General features: G+C 42.2%; 1 protein-coding gene and 1 long non-coding RNA gene across 4 annotated transcripts in view; one reads left to right on the top strand and one right to left on the bottom strand.

Moving 5' to 3' along the window:
• The first annotated feature begins 73 nt into the window (after positions 1-73).
• The window catches only part of LOC102459402 (uncharacterized), a 38,660-nt gene continuing 20,338 nt past the window's right edge, over positions 74-18,395 (top strand). For both annotated transcript variants that reach the window (XR_012904102.2, XR_332227.5), the window contains exon 1: positions 74-628. This is a non-coding gene — a long non-coding RNA (uncharacterized LOC102459402). The remainder of the gene's footprint in view (positions 629-18,395) is intronic.
• The window catches only part of BBS7 (Bardet-Biedl syndrome 7), a 39,443-nt gene continuing 34,422 nt past the window's right edge, over positions 13,375-18,395 (bottom strand). For both annotated transcript variants that reach the window (XM_006125589.4, XM_014574838.4), the window contains exons 18-19: positions 16,667-16,790; positions 13,375-14,745 (exon numbers count right to left, since the gene is read on the bottom strand). In XM_006125589.4, the coding sequence (XP_006125651.3) occupies positions 14,609-14,745; positions 16,667-16,790 (261 nt within the window). In that variant the 3' untranslated portion in view covers positions 13,375-14,608. The remainder of the gene's footprint in view (positions 14,746-16,666; positions 16,791-18,395) is intronic.

Genomic DNA, 18,395 nt, shown 5'->3' with positions numbered 1-18,395 from the left:
CGGCACGCCGCAGGGCCCAAACGTGCCGCGCTGGGGGCGGGGCGGGGCGGGGGAAGAGAAAGAACGCCCGGGGCGGGGGAGTGGTGACGTCACTGCCCTAGGAGCGCTGCGGCCCCGATCCCGCACCGCTCGGCACGTGGTCGCGGGGGGGAAAGGAGGGTTGGGGGCGTTCGGTGCAGATTCACGCCCGTGGGCTCGCGTTACACTTTTAACTCTCCTGCCCGGCGCGGGGCCTGATCCGAGCCCCGTTTGGAGGCCATGAAGATTCGTACTCGACTTCAATGGCCTTTGGCTCCTCCAGGGTCCCAGACTCAGGGGTAGTTTTAAATATAAAAAACATGCGAGCTAGACTCTGCCCCTCGTGAACCAGCCCCCCATTCGCTGTTTGTTGCCTATCACTAGGAATTGTTTGCCGCCTCTCTTTTTGCTAGCAGGTGTGCTGGAATAATTTCTATGGGGGGGGGGGGGGGGGATGCTGAGAACCATTGAACCTAACTTAAAATCCCTAATCTACTGAGAATCACTTTCCCCTCCCATGCCCCTGATTCCAGTTCTACATAAGGAAGGACCCAAGAGCTGGTTGGGAGTTGGCTTTCTAGAAAAAGAATTCCTTTTTGCCCCTGTATAGGTAAGTGATCTTTTATTTCAAATGTCTCAGAAGGGTAGCTATGTTAGTCTGTAACTTTTAAAACACTTAGGCTACGTCTGAACTGGCCCCTTCTCCGGAAGAGGCATGCAAAGCAGGCAAGTCAGAATAGGGAAATCCGCGGGGGATTTAAATATCCCCCGCGGGATTTAAATAAACATGGCTGCCGCTTTTTTTCCGGCTTGGGGAAAAGCTGGAAAAGAGAGTCTAGACTGGCGCAATCCTCCGGAATAAAGCCCTTTTCCGGAGGATCTCTTCTTCCTACTTCCAGAGCTAGAGCGGCTACATTGCCATGTGCTTTTGTGCAAGAGCATCCATGCCAGCGTAGATGCTCTCTTGCAGCAAGAAAGCTCTGATGGCCATTTTAACCATAGGGCTTTCTTGTGCAAAAATTCATGTTGCCTGTCTACACTGGCCTCTTGCACAAGAACAGTTGCGGAAGAGGGTTTATTCCTGAGCAGGAGCATCAGAGTTCTTGTGCAAGAAGCCCTGATTTCATACATTAGAACGTCAGTGTTCTTGCGCAAGAACTCACAGCCAGTGTAGACAGGCAGCAAGTTTTTGCGCAAAAGCGACTGCTTTTGTGCAAGATCGCACCAATGTAGACACACCGCCGGTCTCTAGGGGCCACAGAACTACTAACAAAAATATATATAGTATCGTGAACTTTAATGGGCAAAACCCAGTTCAGATGAGTTTGCTGAAGAAGTAGGTTTTGCCCATGAAAGCTTATGACACTATAAATATTTGTTACTCTCTAAGGTGCCGCAGGACTACTCCTTGCTTTTATTTCAGATTACAGGCAGTCCCCGGGTTACTACAAGATAGGGACTGTAGGTTTGTTCTTAAGTTGAATCTGTATGTAAGTTGGAACTGGCGTCCGCCTGCTGAAACTGATCAGTTTCAACCGCAGCTGAATCTGGATGCCAGTTCTGACTTACATACAGATTCAACTTAAGAAACCCAGGCGTCCCCAAGTCAGCTGCTGCTGAAACTGATCAGCGGCTGATTCCAGGAAGCCTGGGGCAGAGCAACTCTGCCTCGGGCTTCCTGTAGTCAGCCGCTGGTCAGTTTCAGCAGCGGCTGACTTGGGGACGCCTGGGGCAGAGCAGCTGGGGTGCTGCTGGGTTGCTCCAGTAGCGCGGCTCCTCGGCATTACTGGAGCAACCCAGCAGCACCCCAGCTGCTCTGCCCGAGGCGTCCTGATTCAGCCGCTGCTGAAACTGACCAAACCGGCAGCCCCCAGCTGCTCAACCCCAGGGGTAGGCAAGAAAAGCCTGGTCTGTTGGGGGGGGGGCACTAGCTGCTCCCCACCCCAGCAGACCAGGGAGACGGGGGTGGCGGGACCGCCCAAGTCCTCCACGGCTTTGCTCCGTCTCCCTGGTCTACTGACCTGGGAGACGCGGAGCAAAGCCGCAGAGCACGCGGGCAGCGGGACAGTCCACGCGTGCCCGGGCTGTCCCGCTGCGGGCGTGCTCCGCAGCTTTGCTCCCCTTCTCCCTGGTCTGCTGGTCAGACCAGGGAGACGGGGAGCAAAGCCACGGAGCACGCCCGCAGCGGGACAGCCCAAGCATGCCTGGGCTGTCCCGCTGCGGGCGTGCTCCAAGGCTTTGCTCCCCTTCTCCCTGCAGACCAGGGAGACGGAGAGCAAAGCCACGGAGCACGCCCGCAGTGGGACAGCCCAAGCGCGCCCGGGCTGTCCCGCTGCGGGCGTGCTCCACGGTTTTGCTCCTGTACCACTGGTCTGCTGGGGGGGTCCAGCAAAGCCGCTGGACCCCCCCAGCAGACCAGGGAGACCGGGAGAAGCTTTTCTCGCCCCGGAGGACACGGGTGGCGACCTGCCGCCCGTGAGCTCTGGGGCGAGAAAAGCCCCGTTCGTAAGTGCGGATCCGACATAAGTCGGATCCGCGTAAGTTGGGGACTGCCTGTACTGATTCATTTAATGTTATTATTACTACTCATATTTTATCATCTTTATAGACAGTTTTCATGCTATTAAATGGCACAAAATGGTTGATGATGCTGTATGTGAAATCTTTCTTATTATAAGGGCACCATTTATAGTGCTTATTTCTCAATAATCATTTACTTTGCTCTAACAACATAAATTAGAAGTGATTCTTGTAAAAGTTCTTAGTATTACAAAACCACCTACATATACAGACCTTTACTTATAGAGTGAATTTTGAAGTGTGTGGTAAATGCTAGGAGATTTGTAGTGGAATTTAAAATCACAGATTTCATTTTTATGGCTTGAGACATTTTCTGGGCTGTAATATTTTAAAACACAGATGATATAAATAAACTAATTAAAAGATTGGCCTATTACTACAGTTAATGTAGTGCTTGTGTTAAAAATACTGGACTTATAGTACACAAGACTGAAATCTGTTTTTTCTTCAACGCTAGCACAGCAATGGCACTAGAAGTGTAAGTTTCCCTATTCTATCACATTAATGTAACCATCCATTTCTGGAGATATCACTCGTGGGTGTCAAAAAATAATTAGGTATGTCCCATCCCTCTACGCTACTGACACTGACATAGATACCAATTGTGATAATATTCTCTGACAACAGCTATCAACTAAACATTGAACACAAACCATCGCAACTCATTTCACCAACTTAAGAGACTTCAGGATCACACCTTTATAGGGAACACGGAATCACTGTCCCCATTCCCACTTACTAGTTGGTTTTTGTATTTTGAGGAGGGAAAGCAGGAAATAGTTACTTTGAGTTAACTCATTTTTATTTGTATTTAATAAAAAATGATTTTCTATTGCCTGGTAGATCAAAAGCCAATTTATCTAAACAGACAAAAACACTGTTAAGATTTAAATTAATTGCTCTTGGTTTTTTTGTCCAAGGAAAATACTGCTTATATAACATTGAAAATGGGGGGCAGTTTCTATGACTAAGATGGTGAAAAAATTTCTAGCTATGGAAGTAAAAAAATAAGACTTTTGAGGTTTATCTGTTTCACTTAATAATTAAATGTGCTTATGCCTTTGAGTATTTAACCATGATCCCATACGACATTTAAAGTAATATTTATTAATTAGATGTTCAGGATATACATACATATCATTTTGCTTTCTCTCCTCCCAAAGAGCTTTTGGATGATTTTACACTAATTTTTTCTGTGGTAATATATTTTATGTGAATATTGCATTTTCATTGTAATTTTGATATTGAAACTGTAAAAATGTTATAAAATGATATTATTGCTGTTATTTTGGTAAACAATAGAAGAAAATAGCTGTAAAAGATAAATAAAAGGCATGGAATCAAAACACACTCATTTTACATTGCGAGCAAGTTTTAGTTACTTGAAGATGAGAAATGAATACAAACTTTAACATACTCTAAACATATTTAATACTAAATTCAGTGGTCTAAGGGATTTATAGAATATAGTACTTTTTTACATTATTACTCTGTGAAGAGATGCACAAAAAACAATATTCCAGTACCAGATACTCTGAAAATAATTTAACATTTATTTTATTTTTGTCCTATGTTTTATTTTTATTTGTAAATCATGTAAATATGGAGAGGCAGGATTGTCCAGTGGATAAAACATTGGCCAGGCACTGAGGAAAGCTAAATTCTGTTTTCAACTCTGCTAGGGCACATCTGCATAAAGCTGAAATAAACTATGCAAATTAAGCTATGTCAATTGCGTAGCTTAAGTCGAAATAGCTTAACTTGGTTTTTGGCACTGTCTGCACAGCAGGAAGTCTGAGAGAGCACTCTTCCTCTGGATCCCTTACTCCTCGTAAAATGAGGGTTTCAGGAGTCAGAGTACGAACTATTCCAGCTGGACATTATTTTGACATTATGTCGAAATAGTCTGCATCTACACAACAAGCAGTTATGTTATTCCGGAATAATAACTGCTGTGTAGACATACCCCTAGTGACCAGATTTGTGATCTTTAGTAAGTCATGTCTCCTATTTGTGCCTGTTGTACACTGTAAGCAATTTGGATAGTCTCTCAAGTCATTGTACAATACTTAGCACAACTGGGCCCCAATCTCATATGAAAACAATAACCACTACTGTAATACAAATAAATAATTTTAACACCATGTTAAAATTAATCTTTAAATAAACTGGAAACCAGTGCGAGAATAAGAACCAGACAGAACTGAATAAACCCATGTACGCAGCATTCTTAGTGCATTCTACTTCAGTGGAGTTAACAATAATCCCTCTCTGTTACTACCAGCCTCCATCTAATTGCACCCATGGACCCACAGAGGGAATTACAAATGCAGTAAACTTCCGATAATCTGGCACCTTTGGGACCCAGGAGGTGCCAGATCATCAGATATGCTGGGCTATTGGAAGGGGGGGCTATGAGGGGTCTGGAGTGGGGTGTGAGGGGATGCCACCCCAGACCCTTCATAGCCCCCCCTTCCGATAGTCTGGCTCTGCTCCAGACGTCCCCGATTCAGCCGCTGCTGGTCAGTTTCAGCTGAATCGGAGATGCCTGGGGCAGAGCAGCTGTGGTGCTGCCAGGTTGGTCCCGTAGCGCCGCCCCTTGGCGCTGCGGAACCAACCCAGCAACACTCCAGCGGCTCTTCCCCAGGTGTCCCCAAGAGCCGCTGGGGTGCTGCCGGGTTGGTCCCGCAGCCCTGAGGGGCAGCGCTACGGGACCAACCCGGCAGCACTCCAGCTGCTCTGCCCCCGGCTTTCCCGATTCAGCTGCTGGTCAGTTTCAGCAGCAGCTGAATCGGGGAAGCCAGGCATAGACCAGCTCCAATTGTCCGGCAGCTGGAGCACTTCCGGGTTCCTGATCGTGCTGGCCCATCAGGAGTGCCGGAGCATTGGATGCTGTACCAATGGAGTTTTACTGTATAAAGAAACTGGGTAAAGGCACAGAATGGACCAATATTTAGATTGTTCCTTTCGGCAGCAACACTGCAAAGAAAGCAAGCATTTTCCAAGCTTCTGTTGCAGCTGACTGCCAAGGAGCCAGCAAAAGCAATCGAGGGTCACTCTGAATTAGCGCAAACCTTTGATATTGAAGGCCAACCCTGAAGAGAACACCTTTTGTCCTTGTGAGAATGTGCATATTTTGTGCACTGGTTTCACAGTTTCATCCACGGGGGAGGTAGGATGAATGGAGTGGGGAGGGTGGAAGGGGAACGCCTCCCATTCTCCAAGATTAATAAATTTGGGGTAAATGCAATAACTCTCCATGGGAAGACGAAGTTTGGACTGGACCAAAAATCTCAGCCACTGGGGCCATTGTTTACAAATTGACAGAAAACATTTCACATGGGTATAACTGCCTTTTGGTCATTACTCTAATATTAAGATTAGGTAAGAAAAAAATAAATCAGTACTTGTGAATTTCAAGTTGATTGTAGGCTAGTAACCAACTACATTCATCAGTTAAACCCTCTGGCGTGTTCTTTGTTTGCTCAGATGGATTGCCTCTGAACAAAAGTATGTGTAAGCCACATGTATATTAAAATATTCTCTGATCTAATTTTCTGATGACCTTTCCATTTAATTTTATAGCAGGCAATTCTTCATCCATATTTTTAATGTTCTAGAAACATTGTAATTGCTCAATTTTTTAACTTCTAGAAATCTGTAGGAGTTATGTGGAAAACAAATCCGCATACACAGCCTTTCCCTTTATATTTTGCCAGTAGAGAAGCAGAGCCTTCATTCTGCTACAGCTCTTTCACAGTGCTCTCCCACAGCCCAGGGGGCAGAAATTGGCAGCGCCTCTCATACTTTTGTATGCCACATTTTGCATATGCTGATATTAAGGTCCTTGCACCAAAGAGTCTTCAGCCCAGCCCAAAAATGGGGGCCACACTTTAACAATTACAGGGGAAGAAGGGAAAAAAATAGTTACTGGGGTGATCTGTGTTTTAAGGCTCTCCTGTGTTCTCGTGCCATTTCCTTAAAATCCTTTCCAATATCATATTCAATTTAAAAAATAATGAACAGAATTTCCAGTCTTCCCACAGTAGTTAGTAAATAATAGTGAAATGCATGAAAAAAATCCAAATTTAGAAATGTGCTAGCTGACATAATACTGAATTGTTGTCAGATCAGCATCAGCACATTCTTGGTTACCATATTATGGTGATTAGGGTGGCAAAAGAACCTGAATAGGACAAAACAGAATATAGTAGAACTTGCTTGTAGAATTTGCTGTTTTTCAGTTTACTAAAAGTGTAGCAGCTGTAAGGCATTTTTAGGTCCATTTTCACAAACACTCACATTTGCTTAGACTGTAAACTCCTTAGGATAGGGATTAGCTATGTAGCAGTTCTGCAGAAAAGGACCTGGGGATTACAGTGGATGAGAAGCTGGATATGAGTCAACAGTGTGCCCTTGTAGCCAAGAAGACTAATGGCATATTAGGTTGCGTTAGGAGGAACATTGCCAGCAGATCTAGAGAAGTGATTATTCCCCTTCATTCGGCTCTGGTGAGGCCACATGTGGAGTATTGTGTCCAGTTCTGCCCCCCCCCCCCCACTATAGAAAGGATGTGGAAGCACTGAAGAGGGTCTAATGGAGGGCAACCAAAATGATTAGGGGGCTGGAGCATATGACTTATGAGGAGAGACTGAGGGATTTGGGTTTGTTTAGTCTGCAGAAGAGAGGAGCGAGGGGAATTTGATAGCACCCTTCAACTTCCTGAAGGGAGGTTCCAAAGAGGATAGAGAAAGGCTGTTCACAGTAGTGACGGATGGCAGAACAAGGAGCAATGGTCTCAAGTTACAGTGGGGGAGGGCTATGTTGGATATTAGGAAAAACTATTTCATTAGCTACAAGGAGTCCGGAGGCTAACAGATGTATTGGAGCATAAGCTTTTGTGGGCAAAGACCCACTTCGTCAGATGCATGTAGTGGAAATTTCCAGAGGCAGGTATAAATATGTAGGCTAGAAATAACAAGGTTAATTCAGTCAGGGTATGTCTACACTACCCCGCTAGTTCGAACTAGCGGGGGTAATGTAGTCATCCGCAATTGCAAATGAAGCCCGGGATTTGAATTTCCCGGGCTTCATTTGCATGAAGCCGGACGGCGCCATTTTTAAATGCCGGCTAGTTCGGACTTCGTGCCACGCGGCTACACGTGGCACAGACTAGCTAGTTCGGATTAGAAGCCTAATCCGAACTAGCTAGTCCGTGCCGCGCAGCACGGAGTCCGAACTCGCCGGCATTTAAAAATGGCGCCGGCTGTCTACTAGGTAGTTCGGACTAGGGTGCCTATTCCGAACTACCGTTACTCCTCGTGAAAGGGGTTCGAAGCAGCGGGGATTTAAAAATGGCGGCTCCCCGCTTATGCTAATGAAGCCCGGGAAATTCAAATCCCGGGCTTCATTAGCAAGTGCGGTATGCCTACATTACCCTCCTAGTTCGAAGTAGGAGGGTAGTGTAGACATACCCTCAGAGAGGGTGACGCCCACTTCTAGTAGTTGATGTGGCGCTATGAACACCAAGAGAGGAGAAGCTGCTTTTGTAGTTGGCTAGCCATTCACAATCTTTGTTTAATCCTAATCTGATGGGGTCAAATTTGCAGATGAACTGTAGCTCAGCAGTTTCTCTTTGAAGTCTGGTCTTGAAGTTTTTTTGCTGCAGGATGGCTACCTTTAAATCTGCTACTGGGTGTCCAGGGAGATTGAAGTGTTCTCCTACAGGTTTTTGTATATTGTCATTCCTAATATCTGATTTGCGTCCATTTATTCTTTTACGTAGGGACTGTCCGGTTTCGCCGATATATATAGCAGAGGGGCATTGCTGGCACATAATGGTGTATATTATATTGGTAGATGTGCAGGTGAATGAACTTGTGATGCTGTGGCTGATCTGGTTAGGTCCTGTGATGGTGTGGCTGGTGTAGATATGAGGGCAGAGTTGGCACCGAGGTTTGTTGCATGGATTGGTTCCTGAGTTACTGTGGTGCTGTGTATAGTTGCTGGTGAGAATTTGCTTCAGGTTGGTGGGTTGTCTGTGGGCGAAGACTGGCCTGCCTCCCAAGGCCTGTGAAATTGAGGGATCATTGTCCAGGATGGGTTGTAGATCACTAATGATGCGTTGGAGAGGTTTTAGCTGAGGATTGTAGATGATGGCCAGTGGTGTTCTATTGGTTTCTTTCTTGGGCTTGTCTTGTAGTAGGAGGCTTCTGGGCACACATATGGCTCTGTTAATCAGTTTCCTCACTTCCTTGTGTGGGTATGGTAGTTTCAAGAATGCTTGGTGAAGATCTGGTAGGTGTTGGTCTCTGAGGGGTTGGAGCAAATGCGGTTGTACCTTAGTGCTTGGCTGTAGAAAATGGATCGTGTGGTGTGTCCTGGATGGAAGCTAGAGGCATGAAGGTAGGCATAGCGGTCAGTAGGTTTTCAGTATAGGGTGGTGTTTATGTGACCATCACTTATTTGCACCATGCTGTCCGGGAAATGGATCTCTTGTGTAGACTGGTCCAGGCTGAGGTTGATGGTGGGGTGGAAATTGTTGAAATCGTGGTGGAATTCTTCCAGAGTCTCCTTCCCATGGGTCCAGATGATGAAGATGTCATCAATGTAGCGTAGGTAGAGAAGGAGCGTTAGTGGACAAGAGCTGAGGAAGCATTGTTCCAGGTCAGCCATAAAAATGTTGGCATATTGTGGGGCCATATTGTGGGCCCATAGCAGTGCCACTGGCTTGGAGGTATATATTGTCCCCGAATCTTAAATAGTTGTGTGTGAGGATAAAGTCACAGAGCTCAGCCACCAGTTGTGCTGTGGCATCATCAGGGATACTGTTCCTGACAGCTTGTATTCCATCTATGTGTGGGATGTTTGTGTAGAAAGCCTCTACATCCATGGTGGCTAAGATGGTGTTTTCTGGAAGATCACCAATGCATTGTAGTTTCTCAGGAAATCAGTGGTGTCACAGAGATAGCTGAGAGTGCTGGTGGCGTAGGGTCTGAATAGAGAGTCCACATATCCAGACAGTCCTTCAGTGAGAGTGCCAATGCCTGAAAAGATGGGGTGTTCAGGACTTCCAGGTTTGTGGATCTTTGGTAGTAGATAGAATAACCCCGGTCGGGGCTCTAAGGGTTTGTTGATTTGGTCCTGTGCGTGTAGGGAGTGTCCTGAGAAGATGGTGCAGTTTCTTAGTGTACTCCTCAGAGGGATCTGAGGAAAGTGGCCTGTGGAATCTGGTATTAGAGAGTTGTCTGGCAGCCTCCTTTTGGTAGTCAGACCTGTTCATGATAACAACAGCACCTCTTTTATCAGCCTCTTTGATTATAATGTCAGAGCTGTTTCTGAGGCTGTGGATGGCATTGTGTTCTGCACAACTGAGGTTACCAGGCAAGCGATGCTGTTTTTCCACAATTTCTGCCTGTGCACGTCGGCAGAAGCATTCTATGTATAGGTCCAGATTGTCATTTAAACCCTCAGGAGGAGTCCATGTGGAGTTCTTCTTCTTGTGCTGTTGGTAGGAGGGTATCTGTGTGTCAGTGCGCTGTTCAGTGTTGTGTTGAAAGTATTCTTTGAGTCGGAGACGGCTAACGTAGGCTTCCAGATCACCGCAGAACTGTATCATGTTTGTGGGGGTGGTGAAGTACTGTAATGGATTACCTAGGGAGGTGGTGGAATCTCCATCCCTAGAGGTTTTTAAGTCTCGGCTTGACTAAGCCCTGGCTGGGTTGATTTAGTTGGGATTGGTCCTGCCTTGGCCAGGGGCTGGACTTGAGGACCTCCTGAGGTCTCTTCCAACTCTATGATTCTATTATTGTTTTTGTTATGTGTTTGTATAATACTTAGCACAATTGAGTCCTAATACATGTTTGGGGCTCCTAGGCACTAAAGCAATACAAATATTTAATAATGCTTCACTAAAAAATGTAGTAATGGTAAAATCAGTATCCGTGATAGAATCACCTGAACCTTGCCTACTTTATAGGCAATGTTGCTACCATTGGTGGAATTGCATAAGTGACGAATTAGGTATCCTAACTTACCTGATGTAGACTAGGTTTAATAGCTGGTGAGAATTAAAAAGTGAAGAGGTGAAATTGTGCTCCATATTTTAAATTAATTACCCCATGCCACAAGATATAAGCCATACAGCTTCTAGTCTTTGTCTAGTACTTGTTCATTAGACCATAGTCATGGTATGGCCAATTATGATCCTATTAAACCCTAAGAAGTGTCAGGATGAATTTGCATTTGATATGAGCCTACAGGGGAAAATTTAGGTGAAGTTAAAAATAGTGTTAGAAATTTAGATAGTAGTATTTCCTCTAAGGCAGTGTTGCACAACCTTTTTTCAACCACAACTCCCATATACTCATGTCGGGACCCCCAAGATAATTTGAGCAGCACAACACTTAGATTCGGGTGGCTGGGGGCTGGGCCCGGCCCTTGGTGCTACTTAGATCCAGCCTGCTGCCAGTGGCCCCAGCCTGCCATTGACAGCCCCATTCTGGAATGGCTTCTTTCTCCTATTCGCATGCAGAGCTTGTTACAGGCTCAGAATGCCCAGCACTTTAGGTGCTGTCTAGCAGGTGAGACATCCTGACTACGTGCCATTAAATAATCTAAAACAAATAGCTAAATTTTCCCATGGAGTCTCCTATCAATTGTTTTTCATAAGTAAATGAGTGAGCTCTTGTGTGTTTTATGTGAGGTCCAATGGAAATATAATCCATCCTTGTTTATTAAATCTATTCAAAATGATCAGTATTTCATTTGCTGGTAGACTTCATGAATATACCTTTTCAAAGGATTCAGGGCACAAGGGAATTGGAAAATGGTAAAGAAAAATATAATTTGGGCATTCATAAAAGTAATGTCATTTTGTTAGACTTAAGAATTTTATTTGGGTTTGTACTGCATATTTTAGGATATTAATTACTGTATATTTGTATTATCTATGTACAACAGATCAGGGGAAGGGTATGTGTGTAAGCACATATGCATTTGCCATTTGATCCAGTCATCTCATAGATATCTGATCCTTACACAATGCTTCAGCAACTACAAAGAAAATTAATCTTCCCTTATTGATGAGACTATTTAAAAATAAAATAATTTCATTCAAGACATTTTTTTAAAACAAAAGGAAGGTTTTTATTTCTGTCACACTGGAGCTGTAATATAAAGGACTTGAACTAGCAATGGAAATGGCGCAATCAGAAGGAATGAGCAGTTGCTTTTGGAATTGGTCAGCTTACCTCCAGCATAGTGGTGAAGTTACTGGGAATGTGAGAAAGAAAGCCAGATCCAAGAGGCTTGATAATTGCCTTCACACTTACAGTTGTTTTCAGCTTAAAACCTATTGTTATTGACAACCGTTAGCCTACTGTTGTTTAAAATCACCCTAAACATTAACAAGAAAGAAAAAAATATTTTCTCTTTTCTCATTACTTTGTAAAAATGACAGCACTTTATGTAATCATTTTTATAGCTATGCTGGTATAGTCAGTCAATTTTGACTTCCACCTGTAGTCCTATATGCTTGTACAACTGGATTCTATATACATGCAAGGGACAGTGCTGTCAGATCCCACTGCAGGATCAAAGCTTGGCTTCTGTTTGAGTGGGTCTTTTACACAACAGCAGGAAACAAACAACACTGTAAAAGAAATGTGATTATAGAAATGAAAAAAAAATAGCAAGGAGAGACAAGCAGTTTTATATAAGATGAAGCTACTCTGTAATTGTTTGGGGGAGAAGACCAGATGTCATATTAAGGACAAACCTTGAATGCATATCTTTAACGTAGATGTCAGCTTTTAACTATTTAACTGCTAATCGCAGCATATAAAAAAAGGGAGAGGAATGATCATAATATGAAGGTTTTCATAATTTTGGTGCCTTAACTGGATGGCACGAGAGACAACCAGAGCTTTATTCTTCCTCTTCACCTGGCCCATAACAGCAAAAGGTCAAAGCAAAGAAGTGGAGCCAAGAGAATCCCAAACACAGCGAAAGCCAATCTAGCAGTGCGTTCTGGCTTGCTTGGCAAGTGGGTATATTGGAAGACACTTCGACTGTGTCTACATTGGCACCCTTTTCCGGAAAAGGGATGCTAATGAGACACTTCGGAATTGCAAATGCCCCGGGGGATTTAAATATCCCCTGCGGCATTTGCATGAACATGGTTGCCGCTTTTTTCTGGCTCGGGGCTTTGCCGGAGAAAAGCGCCAGTCTAGACGGGATCTTTCGGAAAATAAAGCATTTTCCGGAAGATCCCTTATTCCTCTTAAAATCAGGAATAAGGGATCTTCCGGAAAAGGCTTTATTTTCTGAAAGATCCCGTCTAGACTGGCGCTTTTCTCCGGCAAAGCCCCGAGCCGGAAAAAAGCGGCAGCCATGTTCATGCAAATGCCGCGGGAGATATTTAAATCCCCCGCGGCATTTGCAATTCCGACTTGTCTCATTAGCATCCCTTTTCCGGAAAAGGGTGCCAATGTAGACACAGCCGAATTCTTCTCTGGCATTAGGTTGTTGCCAAACACCACTGCATCAGTTTCACTTCAGTCACATTTTCAAGCTTTTCTTGGCAACCATGACGAGCTAGAAACATAAATGTGTTTGCTAAATGAAAATTTAGATTTTGATATGTTACAAGGAAGACTCCTCGGCATCACATGATGCTATGAGGCTCAGTTCATCATCTCTGCCTCTGGATCATCTGGTATACTATGAAACCACATTGGCTATTTGAGCAAGTGTAAATAATTAAATGCAATCTCACTCTTTGAAAATAAATTTATTTTTACTAGGCACAGACAGCATGCTTGATGCTGTACAATTAAAATTAGATAGTCTTCCTGCCCTAATATGCTTACAATCTAAATCCAGTGGATAGAGAAGTGTTCTCAAAAATGCTTTGAGAGAAACAGGCTATTCCACTATTACTAAAAGATATGAGAGATTGTGGACTTTGTAATATAAAGTTTTGGGGAAAGTTTTGAAGGAAAAAAACACACAGAGGGTTGTATCTAATATATTGTGACACTGAGGGTTTCAAGCATAAGAGCAGTATGGAAGCAATGAAACTCCATCTACGCTAAGGGTGCCTCTACACAGCACCATTACACATAGCAAATTTCGTAGTTTATTTTGATGTTATTTCAAAATAGCTTATTTTGAAATCTGGCACTATCTACACAATTCCAAATTTCAAAATAAGGCACTATTCCAAAACGTGTCTTATCCCTTATACAATGAGGTTTACCGGGACGTCGGAATAGCGAGCCTGTTAGATTTCGATATAACAGGCTTGCTCTTAAGACGCAAAATAACGCTCCACTGTGTAGAGCCTAAGGGACCTATATATGAGACTTTGTGTGTTAAGAATTTTGTACTTACTAGATGGTTTATGTAACAGAATGAAACTATATACCTGATTATCTTTTAAAGCCACTGAGTACCTCTTTCCCTTCCTACATACAAACTTGTCTTCAATATCTATACTATATACACAACATACAAGTAACTTAGTTTTGTACAATTTTCTTTATACAATATTTTAAACGGTTTTGTACAGCTATACATTTTAGTTGTTACTTAATTTGCCCCAACATATTTAATATTAAACAGATGCCAAGTCCATGAAGACTTGTTTCACTAGTACTCTTACAACTGTGGACTCTTCTTCCATGCCCTGTTTAACTAGATTAACAAAAACATTTTTTAACAAGTTTTTAAGTCTTCTCATCTCATGCTATCACAATTTTCTTCAGCTGGTATGATCAATATTCAAATTTAAGCATACTTTATATGCAATAGGCTTCTCAGTAAATTTCAGCTCAAATTCTGAACATACTGTAACAAATACAGGTTTGGAAACATGTTCCAGAATTGTCAACGCAGCAAAACATTACATACAAATCACATATTAGCACTTAAATTAAACTTATTCAATATCTGATTGTCCTACTTCACATCAGGAAGAAAGCTGTCTCAGTATATAATTTCTTCTAGTTTAGACAGCAGTATTGAAAAATGCCATCAGTGCATTTTGGTCATAACTGTCCAAAATTTCCAGAAGAAGAGGAACTTTGGTTTTCACATTTGTGCCTTTAAATTTAAATTTGTCAATGAAGAGATCTGTAATCATGCCTGCAAAAATAATTTTCATTAACAAGAGTTAATCTTCATTTTATTTTTACTACATGAAACCTACTACAGTATTTATACAATCTAAGTTAAATTATGGCTGGTTTTCTATTATCTTATAGAACTAAAAATAATTTAGTTTAAAAGTACATAATTTAAAAAATTCATTTACAGTTGAAGTATCAGAGGCCTTGGGATCCTACAATACTTTGTGTTTCAGCTATATTCTAAACAACAGCATTTGTGCCTTTGAATTACCTACATATCAAGTGTGCTCTTAAGAACAGAATGAAAATTGTTTAACCAAAAAAAAAGTTTAAGATATGTCATCCAAATCACGGCCTGTGTATGTAGGATTACTGAAGCCTTATATTTAAATTTCCCACTATGCCTTTCAATGTAAGTGCACTTAGACCCTGATTCAGGAGAGAACGTAAGGACATGTTGAAACCCATTGTTAGTTAAAATAGCATTTGACATATTTCAATGGTCCTTAACATATCCAAAGTTAAGCTCATGTTGAAGAGCTGTCCTGAATAAGCAGAGCTCGACAAATCATTGAATCTACTCGTCCGTGGTGAGTAGATTTCAGCCGGTTGCCCTGTTCACCGGTGGCGTGCGCATGCGCAATGAGTGTCTTGCGCATGCGCAGTGTGGGACTGGCGAGCGGATTTCGCTGCCGTTTGTCAAGCCCTGTGAATAAGGATCCATTCTTGAACTGGGGTTATAACAAGCAGAGTAATCCCTCTATTTTAGCATTTCACTAAATAAAGTGCATGAATCTCATCAGAATAATCCAACTCTTGAATTTTCAGCACTGCCTTTAATTTCATTGATTCATTTTCTAAGGTTCTCTCTTGAATTGTTCTTGAGTTTCTGAAGAGTTTCACACAGAATCATAGGACGGGAAGGGACTTTGAGAGGTCTTCTAATTGTGTCCCCTGCACTCCTAGCAGGACTGAGTATTATTTAGATCATCCCTGACAGATGTTTGTGTAACCTGCTCTTAAAAATCTCCCATGATGGAGATTGCATAACCTCCTTTGGCAATTAATTCCAGTACTTAGCCATCCTGATATTTAGGAAATTTTTCCTGATGTTCAATCTAAACTGCCCTTACAACAATTCAAACTCATTGCTTTTTGTCCTATCGTCAGTGGTTAAGGAGAACGATTTTTCTCCCTCCTCTTTGTAACCATATTTTAGGTACTTGAAAATTAATCCTGTCTCCTCCGTGTCCTCTCCAGACTAAACATACCATTTTTTTTTCCCAATCTTCCCTCACAGATCATGTTTTCTATACCTTTCATCATTTGTTGCTCTTCTTTTGACTATCATTTGTATGTATCTTCCCTGAAATGTGACACCCAAACTAGACACGCTACTTCAGATGCCTAATAAGCTCAAAGTAGAGCAGAAGAATTACTTCTCGTGTCTTGCTTACAACACTCCTGTTGAACAATGTTTGCTTTTTTTGCAACAGCATTATACAGTTCATTCATATTTTGCTTGTGATCCATTATGACCCGCAAATCCCTTTCCACAGTACTCTAGCCTAGTCATTTCCCATCTTCTATGTGTGCAAGTTATTGTTCTTTCTTATGTGCCATACTTTACATTTGTCCTTATATGTATGTCAATAATACTAAGTACATAGTTTGATTTTTACATACCGTATATTTTTCAGTTTCAATTCATAATATTAAAATTTTCTGTAATACCCAGACTCTTGAGTTTACTGAGAAGAGTTTTACAGGCATATTCACCATGATCTACTGGTCTTCGTGGCGTTACTCTATTGTACCTACCTGACAAATTTATTCTAGTGCTATTACTAGAAAACTTAGAACTCTATTTTTATCTCTCTGCTCATTACTATTTTTAATATTTTTTAAAAAAGAGAAAAGTTATATTATGAACAAACCATAAAGTCTCTCAAGATGTGCAGGTTGTTTCTTGTACTCCTCAAGTAGGTGGTCTGCTTCCTCTAAAATGCAGCGGTACTCTGATATCAGGAAATCTGTGTTTCCCTCATGAACCTGCAACTCCTTAAAATAGATTTTAAAATGTTGCAAAAGAATTAAAGGCTGTCAATTCTAAAAACTTAAATGAAAACAGAATTTAGATCTGACAAGAGTCAGTGCATAACAGGTGAAACAGTCCTTCAAAACGGCTCTTGCTATTTTTGAAATACAGTTTTCTCCCTCTCCTCACTAAATTCCCAATGGTATTGCCCACTTAACACTGGATTAAAAAACTTGTGTGTTACAGCTTCCAATTCTGAACATCAGCAGACTATGTGGTGAACTGTCCAGTACTATTTCTTCACTGGATAGAGATTGGAATAGAACAGTAATCTTACACTGAATTTTTTCAACTTGACTTTGGTGTCTTTCTGGGAATTTAGAATAAGAACTGATTTCATCCCCGTGAAAATCAATTAAAGTCTTTCCATTGACTACAAGGGGATTGGAATTGGGCACATAGTATATAGTTAGTGCCATTTTTCCAATTTAGTCGTCACTTTTCCCTTGCTGTTTGGTTGTTCACATAGAAATATTTAAAAGAAGAAAAGTTAAGAATGTAAGATTGGAGAAGTAACAAAAGTTACCAATGGGTGTTATGAGACTCTAGAGAAAGTAGAATATGTGAAACAAATTATAATTAAATGTTTAAAAACAAGCAAATTTCATTTCATTTTTAAAAAAGCCACCATAAAATAAGAAAAAGAAATGTTGCTTAAATTCTTCTACAGAGAACAGACTAAACTATTATTCACTAGCATTATGCCACCACTTCTTTGGTGGTTTCATCAATTTCTTCTAAATCTAAACTTTCATTAACAAAAAAAATCCTGTTTTACGATTAGAGAGACAATCTTTTCTACATGACCCGATGCTGTGCTGCCTCAATTTCAAAACATACAGAAATAATAGTTCAGAAAGATGAAACTTTCTCCATTTATCAAAATGGGATGTTAAAAGGAGGTTGTCCTCAGAAAAATGTCTATGTAAAGTGTAGGGCCGGCCCAAGCCATTCGTGCACCCCAGGAGCATGGCGCCACACCCAGGAGTGCGATGCATGTGCGGCTCCAGCCCCGGGCGCACAGCACCCCCCCGCCCCAGGTGCGCAGTGCATGTGTGGCACCGCCCCCGGGAGGCCCACGCCTTGCCCGGCAGCCCCACGCAGCACCCCCTACGGTAGCCCGGTTGGCCCGTACCTTGGGCGGGCTCTGGTAAAGTGGCACTTAACAGACGCTCCTTCTATATTTTTCTAAGCAAGGCCTGCTGACTAGCAACAAACCTTTATTACATTTTACTTCAGTTTGTGCTACAGAAACAGGTTCCTTTTTGGCTCATATATCAATAGAGCTGTTAATAAATATCCAGTCAAAAACATTTACTATGGAGCAACTGTTCTCAAACTTTCCAGACTACTGTGGCCCTTCCAGTTGTCTGATTTGTCTTGCATACCCAAGTTCACCTCATTCAAAAAATTCTTGCTCACAAAATCAGACATAAAAATATAAGTTACTATTACTGAAAAACTGCCTATTTTATCATTTTACCATATAATTGTACTTATATTTCAATGTATAATATACAGAGTATTATAAATAAGTCACTATTTGTATGGAATTTTAGTTAGTACTG

This window comes from Pelodiscus sinensis, chromosome 4 (assembly GCF_052426305.1).
Source record: "Pelodiscus sinensis isolate ZL-2025 chromosome 4, ASM5242630v1, whole genome shotgun sequence".
Classification (NCBI taxonomy): domain Eukaryota; kingdom Metazoa; phylum Chordata; order Testudines; family Trionychidae; genus Pelodiscus; species Pelodiscus sinensis.
The sequence above is the reverse complement of the archived record's forward strand: the minus strand, read 5'-3'. Positions and strand labels throughout refer to the sequence as shown.